Source organism: Saccoglossus kowalevskii, chromosome 18 (assembly GCF_978046115.1).
Source record: "Saccoglossus kowalevskii chromosome 18, keSacKowa6.1, whole genome shotgun sequence".
Taxonomy (NCBI): Eukaryota; Metazoa; Hemichordata; class Enteropneusta; family Harrimaniidae; genus Saccoglossus; species Saccoglossus kowalevskii.
In genome coordinates, this window is record NC_140658.1 from 23291849 (window position 1) to 23305027 (window position 13179).

Genomic DNA, 13179 nt, shown 5'->3' on the forward strand with positions numbered 1-13179 from the left:
GAATTGATATTATGGTCTTGAACATAATGAAATAAAAATGGCCATCAGTCAGCCATATTGAATTGATATTATGGTCTTGAACATAATGAAATAAAAATGGCCATCAGTCAGCCATATTGAATTGATATTATGGCCTTGAACATAATGAAATAGAAATGGCCATCAGTCAGCCATATTGAATTGATATTATGGCCTTGAACATAATGAAATAAAAATGGCCATCAGTCAGCCATATTGAATTGATATTATGGTCTTGAACATAATGAAATAAAAATGGCCATCAGTCAGCCATATTGAATTGATATTATGGCCTTGAACATAATGAAATAAAAATGGCCATCAGTCAGCCATATTGAATTGATATTATGGCCTTGAACATAATGAAATAAAAATGGCCATCAGTTAGCCATATTGAATTGATATTATGGCCTTGAACATTATGAAATAAAAATGGCCATCAGTCAGCCATATTGAATTGATATTATGGTCTTGAACATAATGAAATAAAAATGGCCATCAGTTAGCCATATTGAATTGATATTATGGCCTTGAACATAATGAAATAAAAATGGCCATCAGTCAGCCATATTAAATTGATATTATGGCCTTGAACATAATGAAATAAAAATGGCCATCAGTCAGCCATATTGAATTGATATTATGGCCTTGAACATAATGAAATAAAAATGGCCATCAGTCAGCCATATTGAATTGATATTATGGTCTTGAACATAATGAAATAAAAATGGCCATCAGTCAGCCATATTGAATTGATATTATGGCCTTGAACATAATGAAATAAAAATGGCCATCAGTCAGCCATATTGAATTGATATTATGGCCTTGAACATTATGAAATAAAAATGGCCATCAGTCAGCCATATTGAATTGATATTATGGTCTTGAACATAATGAAATAAAAATGGCTATCAGTTAGCCATATTGAATTGATATTATGGCCTTGAACATAATGAAATAAAAATGGCCATCAGTCAGCCATATTAAATTGATATTATGGCCTTGAACATAATGAAATAAAAATGGCCATCAGTTAGCCATATTGAATTGATATTATGGCCTTGAACATAATGAAATAAAAATGGCCATCAGTCAGCCATATTGAATTGATATTATGGTCTTGAACATAATGAAATAAAAATGGACATCAGTCAGCCATTTTCTCCTGAAAATGACTGCAATTCGGCCATCTTGAATCGAATAATGAAACAAATGCATGTGCATATTTCTTGATACATGTGTGAAATTTGAACTTAATTAGCCCAAGCATATGTGAGATACAGCTTGATATGAACATACGCATACATGCTGGTCAATCTGTAAGTCCTCAATTTTGCACTGTGTCTGAACAGAGACCAACAAAGTAAAAAAACATCTACAACCTGACATTTATTGTAGCCATAAGGAACAAACTGATTCAGTGGTTACACTAGAAACAGATGTAGGCACATTATCTATGATTTTTTAGCATGACCAAAATAACAACCAATAAGTCTTGTATTGGATCAGATCACAAAATGTTTATGATATTTTGTTTTTTAAACGAGGACTGTTAGAAGCAGTCTATGCATATGAAGCCAGAACACATGAAAGAAAACTTACTGTGACAATTTCTAGCATTTCCTGTCGGGAGATGTATCCATTGCCGTCTAAATCATACATACTGAATGCCCATTTTAGTTTGTCTTCCAGTTTGCCACGCGATGTTACACTCAGCGCACAGATGAACTCCCGGAAGTCAATTGTCCCATCACTGTTTGTATCAAACGTACGAAAAACGTGTTCTGCAAATTTAGATGCATCTCCATATGGAAAGAAATTGCCGTAGATTTTCTTGAATTCTTCCACAGTTAGGTGTCCAGTAGGGCAATCTGAAATCAAAGACAAGAAAATGAACATCCTAAAATAAATACTATTCACCAACTGACCTTAAAGGGTGGTAGTCGTCGCACAGCATGTAACATGTAAACAAACAATGTATTTTACACATGTTGTACTCGTCGCTATGAGTCCGATGTTGAACAGAACGCGGCACAACGACCACCGCCCATTAAGGTAAGAAGCAGGGTATTGCAAGTAGGTAAACATTATCTAAAAGTTACTACTATAACAACTTGTACATCATCAAATTGCAAATTGAATTGACATGTACCCATTTATGACATGCTAAATATAAATGAAAATGATACATGGGTGACAGAGATATAGCAATATGGCCAAAAATAAATACAGCCGTTATTCGGCCATCTTTGATCGAATTATGAAACAAAGTGACATGTATGATGTATGTGCCAAATACGAATGAAAATGGTACATAAATCTTGGAAACATGGTAGTAAGGCCAAAGGGTCAGATGGCTGTCAATCAGCCATCCTTGAGTCGATTGTGAAACAAATTGTAATGGACATGTATCCTAACATGTAAAATCTATGTACCAAGTTTGAATGAAAATTGACAAAGCATGTCCAAAATACATCATTTTAAAAAAACAAGATGGCTGCCAGCAGGCCATTTTGAATCAAATCCCTAAACCACTGCATGTGCATATGTTCCACATAAAGTACTAGGCACACGGAAGCATGGTGACAAGTGACAGTCAAACCTGTGTATAACAACCACAAAGAAACTTTTTTTAAAATGGTCTTTATAGATTCTACTCAAATAAGCAAAAATATTGCGAGAAGGATGGTTACATAAGAGAGGTGGTCTTTATACACAGGTGGCTCATACATCATGCCACGGGACTGCCTAGAAGTGGTCACTATAGGCAGGTTGTCTTTATACACGGGTGGCTCATACATTATGCCACGGGACTGCCTAGAAGTGATCTCTATAGGCAGGTTGTCTTTATACACGGGTGGCTCATACATTATGCCACGGGACTGCCTAGAAGTGATCATTATAGGCAGGTTGTCTTTATACACGGGTGGCTCATATTAAGCCACGGGACTGCCTAGAAGTGATCATTATAGGCAGGTTGTCTTTATACATGGGTGGCTCATACATTATGCCACGGGACTGCCTAGAAGTGAACATTACAGGCAGGTTGTCTTTATACACGGGTGGCTCATACATTATGCCACGGGACTGCCTAGAAGTGGTCACTATAGGCAGGTTGCCTTTATACACGGGTGGCTCATACATTATGCTACAGGACTGCCTAGAAGTGGTCACTATAGGCAGGTTGTCCTTATACACAGGTGGCTCATACGTTATGCCACGAGACTGCCTAGAAGTGATTAATATAGGCAGGTGGTATTTATATAAAAGTGGTCACTAACATAGGTTTCACTGTAATAAATATATCATTTTGACAATATTGCAATAATGTAATATTATATTTGATCTATTAGAAGCAAGTTTCCAATACATGTACATGAAACTTTGTGTGATGTGTTAACGCCGACATTTTAACAGTATTTTATAAATGTGCTTCTAATAGAACAAACATGGTATGTGTGACACACCTTTGAGAAATCCTTTATACCATTCTTGTAGTTCATGTTCGTTGAACTCTGTATGTTTTCTAAGATCATCCAGCTGTTCAGGTCTCAACTTACTGTTCTGCTTACCCATGATGCAACACAGATAAATGTAAATTGGTTGTGGCTGTGGCGGCAAGTGCACTTCTTGGCAATGATTTATCAGTTTATACAAAGGTCGATCTGTAAGAAAAAAATATTAATCCATTTGAGATTTCACAATAATTTTGCATATGGGAATTATCCTCATGGAGTTCATTGGACTTGATGAATTTAATTTATTGTTCACGTCTTTTCAGTCTGAAACTGCAGCGATTCATTTTATTAAAAAAATATTGTTATAACAATATGTATTCAGTTTTCAGATTGTTAAATGAAATGTTTATGGAATAATGCACTTTTCCCCAATCAGATGATTTCTCATTTAGAATACATTGTACCATTGCCTGCACTGTTTAGGTATGTAATTTCACTGTCCATGGAGCCAGTTTCCCGGCTGATCGCGTTGTTTCAAAGGTCTATTACGACAAACGTGGACAATGACATTCATGTACATTCTCAGTTTGCCCACTGTAGCACATTTCCATTGAATGAAAGATACAACAAACTCACGTAAATATTAATTTATTTTCGCACAATTACGGGATGTCTCGACGTATTTGACAATGCAATATCAATGCCACTCGCACTATGTACATTTTAGCACTAGATCTAGTGCCATTATAGCACTAGATCTAGCACCTTTTCGGATTAGTGCTACTAGCACTAACCACTTGCACTACGCCCATTTTGACACATTTACATACATGCACTGTTGTACTGTTGGCAAGAACAAAATATTGCTTGTTTTTGCAGTCATGTAATATTAGAAAGCATTTTTAATGATACACATGGATCAAAGCATGAATTGTCTTGCAAGGGGCTGTGTCAACACAAAATTCTGATTCTCAAGCTACAACATATCAGGGAGACCAAAGAAATTGGACAATTGGAAATTGGACCGATCACTGGTAGCATAGTGGTTGTTGCATCTGATTCATGATCGGTAGATCCAAGTTCAAATCCTACCTTAGGTTGAACATCAAAGGGTCAACCTCTACCCTGGGTGAGTGTGCCACAGACACAATGGGAAGGCCAATTCCACTGAATGTGACTTTGCGGGAACCTTGATTTGCAGGTGCTTGTGTTTGGCCGAGCCTGGTTGATGCCAGGATAGTGCATTAAATTACCATTTAGAGAGATGGTAGCACAGCCCTGTCATGTGTGTAATCCCAAAACATGAATATGGCTTCTGGGGCAAAAATGCACTATATGTCAGCACTTGCAACTTGCACATCCCAAAAAACAGACAGGAGAGACAGTGACGTTTAAAAAAAGAAAGAGACACAGCCCAAGTATTTACTTTCTCAGTACTTTGTCCCTAGGAATCACTAGCAGAAAAGATTTATTGCAATCTTCCAAAGTCCTCACAACCGGAAATAATTTGCGAAATAAAAACACGAAGCTGCAAATTGAATAAATACATGTACAAGAAAATTCAGTCATAGTTTAGATAACAAGAACGACTATAGAGTCAGTCTGTACTGAATAAGAGTACTAAAAGGAACATGCACTTTATATATAAAGAATTAAATGAACCTTCAGACAATGGAATGAATGAAGTTAGCAAAAAACATACGCAGAAAAAACTTTTACGCTAATTATCATGTCCGTTAGTTGAAATTAACTGTTTAAAAGTTGATTGACTGGCTTTGTTGTTGGCAAAAATGCTAGGGGTAGTCTTTAATTTAATTGTGATATGCATGTATTATATAGAAAAGGATACTAAGATGACAGACACTCGATCCTGTTATGAATGCTGCAGGACGAGACACTTCTAGAGTTTGGAATGCTACCATTACTGCAGGTCAAGACACTTCTAAAGAGTTTGTAATATTACAATTACTGCAGGTCAAGACACTTCTAGAGAGTTTGTAATATTACCATTACTGCAGGTCAAAATGTTCCTAGAGAGTTTGTAATGTTACCATTACTGCAGGTCAAGACACTTCTAGAGTTTGTAATGTTACAATTGCTGCAGGTCAAGACACTTCTAGAGAGTTTGTAATGTTACCATTACTGCAGGTCAAAATGTTCCTAGAGAGTTTGTAATGTTACTATCACTGCAGGTCAAGACACTCTTCTAGAGAGTTTGTAATGTTACAATTACTGCAGGTCAAGACACTTCTGGAGAGTTTGTAATATTACCATTACTGCAGGTCAGGACACTTCTAGAGAGTTTGTAATGTTACAATTACTGCAGGTCTAGACACTTCTAGAGAGTTTGTAATGTTACAATTACTGCAGGTTAAGACACTCTTCTAGAGAGTTTGTAATGTTACAATTACTGCAGGTCTAGACACTTCTAGAGAGTTTGTAATGTTACCATTACTGCAGGTCAAGACACTTCTAGAGAGTTTGTAATGTTACAATTACTGCAGGTCAAGACACTTCTAGAGAGTTTGTAATATTACAATTACTGCAGGTCAAGACACTTCTAGAGAGTTTGTAATGTTACAATTACTGCAGGTCAAAATGTTCCTAGAGAGTTTGTAATGTTACCATCACTGCAGGTCAAGATGTTTCTAAAGAGTTTGTAATGTTACCATTACTGCAGGTCAAAATGTTTGTAGAGAGTTTGTAATGTTACCATTACTGCAGGTTAAGACACTCTTCTAGAGAGTTTGTAATGTTACCATTACTGCAGGTTAAGACACTCTTCTAGAGAGTTTGTAATGTTACAATTACTGCAGGTCAAGACACTTCTAGAGAGTTTGTAATGTTACCATTACTGCAGGTCAAGACACTTCTGGGGAGTTTGTAATATTACCATTACTGCAGGTCAGGACACTTCTAGAGAGTTTTTAATGTTACAATTACTGCAGGTCTAGACACTTCTAGAGAGTTTGTAATGTTACAATTACTGCAGGTTAAGACACTCTTCTAGAGAGTTTGTAATGTTACAATTACTGCAGGTCAAGACACTTCTAGAGAGTTTGTAATGTTACAATTACTGCAGGTCAAGACACTTCTAGAGAGTTTGTAATGTTACCATTACTGCAGGTCAGGACACTTCTGGAGAGTTTGTAATATTACCATTACTGCAGGTCAGGACACTTCTAGAGAGTTTGTAATGTTACCATTACTGCAGGTCTAGACACTTCTAGAGAGTTTGTAATGTTACAATTACTGCAGGTCGAGACACTTTTAGAGTTTGTAAAGTTACAATTACTGCAGGTCAAGACACTTCTAGAGAGTTTGTAATGTTACCATCACTGCAGGTCAAGATGTTTCTAAAGAGTTTGTAATGTTACCATTACTGCAGGTCAAAATGTTTGTAGAGAGTTTGTAATGTTACCATTACTGCAGGTTAAGACACTCTTCTAGAGAGTTTGAAATGTTACAATTACTGCAGGTCAAGACACTTCTAGAGAGTTTGTAATGTTACCATTACTGCAGGTCAAAATGTTCCTAGAGAGTTTGTAATGTTACAATTACTGCAGGTCGAGACACTTCTAGAGAGTTTTTAATGTTACAATTACTGCAGGTCTAGACACTTCTAGAGAGTTTGTAATGTTACAATTACTGCAGGTTAAGACACTCTTCTAGAGAGTTTGTAATGTTACAATTACTGCAGGTCAAGACACTTCTAGAGAGTTTGTAATGTTACAATTACTGCAGGTCAAGACACTTCTGGAGAGTTTGTAATATTACCATTACTGCAGGTCTAGACACTTCTTGAGAGTTTGTAATGTTACAATTACTGCAGGTCAAGACACTTCTAGAGAGTTTGTAATGTTACCATTACTGCAGGTCAAGACACTTCTGGAGAGTTTGTAATATTACCATTACTGCAGGTCAGGACACTTCTAGAGAGTTTGTAATGTTACAATTACTGCAGGTCAAGACACTTCTAGAGAGTTTGAAATATTACCATTACTGCAGGTCAAAATGTTCCTAGAGAGTTTGTAATGTTACCATCACTGCAGGTCAATACACTTCTAGAGTTTGTAATGTTACCATCACTGCAGGTCAAGATGTTTCTAAAGAGTTTGTAATATTACAATTACTGCAGGTCAAGACACTTCTAGAGAGTTTGTAATGTTACAATTACTGCAGGTCAAACTGTTCCTAGAGAGTTTGTAATGTTACCATCACTGCAGGTCAAGACACTCTTCTAGAGAGTTTGTAATGTTACAATTACTGCAGGTCAAGACACTTCTAGAGAGTTTGTAATGTTACCATTACTGCAGGTCAAGACACTTCTGGAGAGTTTGTAATATTACCATTACTGCAGGTCAGGACACTTCTAGAGAGTTTGTAATGTTACAATTACTGCAGGTCTAGACACTTCTAGAGAGTTTGTAATGTTACAATTACTGCAGGTTAAGACACTCTTCTAGAGAGTTTGTAATGTTACAATTACTGCAGGTCAAGACACTTCAAGAGAGTTTGTAATATTACAATTACTGCAGGTCAAGACACTTCTAGAGAGTTTGTAATGTTACAATTACTGCAGGTCAAAATGTTCCTAGAGAGTTTGTAATGTTACCATCACTGCAGGTCAAGATGTTTCTAAAGAGTTTGTAATGTTACCATTACTGCAGGTCAAAATGTTTCTAGAGAGTTTGTAATGTTACCATTACTGCAGGTTAAGACGCTCTTCTAGAGAGTTTGTAATGTTACAATTACTGCAGGTCAAGACACTTCTAGAGAGTTTGTAATGTTACCATTACTGCAGGTCAAGACACTACTGGGGAGTTTGTAATATTACCATTACTGCAGGTCAGGACACTTCTAGAGAGTTTTTAATGTTACAATTACTGCAGGTCTAGACACTTCTAGAGAGTTTGTAATGTTACAATTACTGCAGGTTAAGACACTCTTCTAGAGAGTTTGTAATGTTACAATTACTACAGGTCAAGACACTTCTAGAGAGTTTGTAATGTTACAATTACTGCAGGTCAAGACACTTCTAGAGAGTTTGTAATGTTACCATTACTGCAGGTCAGGACACTTCTGGAGAGTTTGTAATATTACCATTACTGCAGGTCAGGACACTTCTAGAGAGTTTGTAATGTTACCATTACTGCAGGTCTAGACACTTCTAGAGAGTTTGTAATGTTACAATTACTGCAGGTCAAGGCACTTTTAGAGTTTGTCATGTTACAATTACTGCAGGTCAAGACACTTCTAGAGAGTTTGTAATGTTACAATTACTGCAGGTCAAGACACTTCTAGAGAGTTTGTAATATTACAATTACTGCAGGTCAAGACACTTCTAGAGAGTTTGTAATGTTACAATTACTGCAGGTCAAGACACTTCTGGAGAGTTTGTAATATTACCATTACTGCAGGTCTAGACACTTCTAGAGAGTTTGTAATGTTACAATTACTGCAGGTCAAGACACTTCTAGAGAGTTTGTAATGTTACCATTACTGCAGGTCAAGACACTTCTGGAGAGTTTGTAATATTACCATTACTGCAGGTCAAGACACTTCTAGAGAGTTTGTAATGTTACAATTGCTGCAGGTCAAGACACTTCTAGAGAGTTTGTAATGTTACAATTACTGCAGGTCAAGACACTTCTAGAGAGTTTGAAATATTACAATTACTGCAGGTCAAAATGTTCCTAGATAGTTTGTAATGTTACCATTATTGCAGGTCAAGATGTTTCTAAAGAGTTTGTAATGTTACCATTACTGCAGGTCAAGACACTTCTAGAGAGTTTGTAATGTTACAATTACTGCAGGTCAAGACACTTCTAGAGAGTTTGAAATATTACAATTATTGCAGGTCAAAATGTTCCTAGAGAGTTTGTAATGTTACCATTACTGCAGGTCAAAATGTTCCTAGAGAGTTTGTAATGTTACAATTACTGCAGGTCAAGACACTTCTAGAGAGTTTGTAATGTTACAATTACTGCAGATCAAGACACTTCTAGAGTTTGTAATATTACCATTACTGCGGGTCAAAATGTTCCTAGATAGTTTGTAATGTTACCATTACTGCAGGTCAAGATGTTTCTAAAGAGTTTGTAATGTTACCATTACTGCAGGTCAAGACACTTCTAGAGAGTTTGTAATGTTACAATTACTGCAGGTCAAGACACTTCTAGAGAGTTTGAAATATTACAATTACTGCAGGTCAAAATGTTCCTAGAGAGTTTGTAATGTTACCATTACTGCAGGTCAAGACACTTCTAGAGAGTTTGTAATATTACCATTACTGCAGGTCAAGACACTTCTAGAGAGTTTGTAATGTTACCATTACTGCAGGTCAAGACACTTCTAGAGAGTTTGTAATGTTACAATTACTGCAGGTCAAGACACTTCTAGAGAGTTTGTAATGTTACAATTACTGCAGGTCAAGACACTTCTAGAGAGTTTGTAATGTTACAATTGCTGCAGGTCAAGACACTTCAAGAGAGTTTGTAATGTTACCATTACTGCAGGTCAAGACACTTCTAGAGAGTTTGTAATGTTACAATTACTGCAGGTCAAGACACTTCTAGAGAGTTTGTAATATTACAATTACTGCAGGTCAAGACACTTCTAGAGAGTTTGTAATGTTACAATTACTGCAGGTCAAAATGTTCCTAGAGAGTTTGTAATGTTACCATCACTGCAGGTCAAGATGTTTCTAAAGAGTTTGTAATGTTACCATTACTGCAGGTCAAAATGTTTGTAGAGAGTTTGTAATGTTACCATTACTGCAGGTTAAGACACTCTTCTAGAGAGTTTGTAATGTTACCATTACTGCAGGTTAAGACACTCTTCTAGAGAGTTTGTAATGTTACAATTACTGCAGGTCAAGACACTTCTAGAGAGTTTGTAATGTTACCATTACTGCAGGTCAAGACACTTCTGGGGAGTTTGTAATATTACCATTACTGCAGGTCAGGACACTTCTAGAGAGTTTTTAATGTTACAATTACTGCAGGTCTAGACACTTCTAGAGAGTTTGTAATGTTACAATTACTGCAGGTTAAGACACTCTTCTAGAGAGTTTGTAATGTTACAATTACTGCAGGTCAAGACACTTCTAGAGAGTTTGTAATGTTACAATTACTGCAGGTCAAGACACTTCTAGAGAGTTTGAAATATTACCATTACTGCAGGTCAAAATGTTCCTAGAGAGTTTGTAATGTTACCATCACTGCAGGTCAATACACTTCTAGAGTTTGTAATGTTACCATCACTGCAGGTCAAGATGTTTCTAAAGAGTTTGTAATATTACAATTACTGCAGGTCAAGACACTTCTAGAGAGTTTGTAATGTTACAATTACTGCAGGTCAAACTGTTCCTAGAGAGTTTGTAATGTTACCATCACTGCAGGTCAAGACACTCTTCTAGAGAGTTTGTAATGTTACAATTACTGCAGGTCAAGACACTTCTAGAGAGTTTGTAATGTTACCATTACTGCAGGTCAAGACACTTCTGGAGAGTTTGTAATATTACCATTACTGCAGGTCAGGACACTTCTAGAGAGTTTGTAATGTTACAATTACTGCAGGTCTAGACACTTCTAGAGAGTTTGTAATGTTACAATTACTGCAGGTTAAGACACTCTTCTAGAGAGTTTGTAATGTTACAATTACTGCAGGTCAAGACACTTCAAGAGAGTTTGTAATATTACAATTACTGCAGGTCAAGACACTTCTAGAGAGTTTGTAATGTTACAATTACTGCAGGTCAAAATGTTCCTAGAGAGTTTGTAATGTTACCATCACTGCAGGTCAAGATGTTTCTAAAGAGTTTGTAATGTTACCATTACTGCAGGTCAAAATGTTTCTAGAGAGTTTGTAATGTTACCATTACTGCAGGTTAAGACGCTCTTCTAGAGAGTTTGTAATGTTACAATTACTGCAGGTCAAGACACTTCTAGAGAGTTTGTAATGTTACCATTACTGCAGGTCAAGACACTACTGGGGAGTTTGTAATATTACCATTACTGCAGGTCAGGACACTTCTAGAGAGTTTTTAATGTTACAATTACTGCAGGTCTAGACACTTCTAGAGAGTTTGTAATGTTACAATTACTGCAGGTTAAGACACTCTTCTAGAGAGTTTGTAATGTTACAATTACTACAGGTCAAGACACTTCTAGAGAGTTTGTAATGTTACAATTACTGCAGGTCAAGACACTTCTAGAGAGTTTGTAATGTTACCATTACTGCAGGTCAGGACACTTCTGGAGAGTTTGTAATATTACCATTACTGCAGGTCAGGACACTTCTAGAGAGTTTGTAATGTTACCATTACTGCAGGTCTAGACACTTCTAGAGAGTTTGTAATGTTACAATTACTGCAGGTCAAGGCACTTTTAGAGTTTGTCATGTTACAATTACTGCAGGTCAAGACACTTCTAGAGAGTTTGTAATGTTACAATTACTGCAGGTCAAGACACTTCTAGAGAGTTTGTAATATTACAATTACTGCAGGTCAAGACACTTCTAGAGAGTTTGTAATGTTACAATTACTGCAGGTCAAGACACTTCTGGAGAGTTTGTAATATTACCATTACTGCAGGTCTAGACACTTCTAGAGAGTTTGTAATGTTACAATTACTGCAGGTCAAGACACTTCTAGAGAGTTTGTAATGTTACCATTACTGCAGGTCAAGACACTTCTGGAGAGTTTGTAATATTACCATTACTGCAGGTCAAGACACTTCTAGAGAGTTTGTAATGTTACAATTGCTGCAGGTCAAGACACTTCTAGAGAGTTTGTAATGTTACAATTACTGCAGGTCAAGACACTTCTAGAGAGTTTGAAATATTACAATTACTGCAGGTCAAAATGTTCCTAGATAGTTTGTAATGTTACCATTATTGCAGGTCAAGATGTTTCTAAAGAGTTTGTAATGTTACCATTACTGCAGGTCAAGACACTTCTAGAGAGTTTGTAATGTTACAATTACTGCAGGTCAAGACACTTCTAGAGAGTTTGAAATATTACAATTATTGCAGGTCAAAATGTTCCTAGAGAGTTTGTAATGTTACCATTACTGCAGGTCAAAATGTTCCTAGAGAGTTTGTAATGTTACAATTACTGCAGGTCAAGACACTTCTAGAGAGTTTGTAATGTTACAATTACTGCAGATCAAGACACTTCTAGAGTTTGTAATATTACCATTACTGCGGGTCAAAATGTTCCTAGATAGTTTGTAATGTTACCATTACTGCAGGTCAAGATGTTTCTAAAGAGTTTGTAATGTTACCATTACTGCAGGTCAAGACACTTCTAGAGAGTTTGTAATGTTACAATTACTGCAGGTCAAGACACTTCTAGAGAGTTTGAAATATTACAATTACTGCAGGTCAAAATGTTCCTAGAGAGTTTGTAATGTTACCATTACTGCAGGTCAAGACACTTCTAGAGAGTTTGTAATATTACCATTACTGCAGGTCAAGACACTTCTAGAGAGTTTGTAATGTTACCATTACTGCAGGTCAAGACACTTCTAGAGAGTTTGTAATGTTACAATTACTGCAGGTCTAGACACTTCTAGAGAGTTTGTAATGTTACAATTACTGCAGGTCAAGACACTTCTAGAGAGTTTGTAATGTTACCATTACTGCAGGTCAAGACACTTCTAGAGAGTTTGTAATGTTACAATTACTGCAGGTCAAGACA

General features: G+C 36.5%; 1 protein-coding gene across 4 annotated transcripts in view; it reads right to left on the reverse strand.

Moving 5' to 3' along the window:
- Positions 1 to 13179, reverse strand: part of LOC100313633 (hippocalcin-like protein) — a 128619-nt gene that overhangs the window by 4830 nt on the left and 110610 nt on the right. For all 4 annotated transcript variants that reach the window (XM_085492647.1, XM_085492646.1, NM_001168094.1 and 1 more), the window contains 2 exons: positions 3486 to 3683; positions 1621 to 1889 (listed from right to left, as the gene is read on the reverse strand). In XM_085492647.1, the coding sequence (XP_085348773.1) occupies positions 1621 to 1889; positions 3486 to 3594 (378 nt within the window). In that variant the 5' untranslated portion in view covers positions 3595 to 3683. The remainder of the gene's footprint in view (positions 1 to 1620; positions 1890 to 3485; positions 3684 to 13179) is intronic.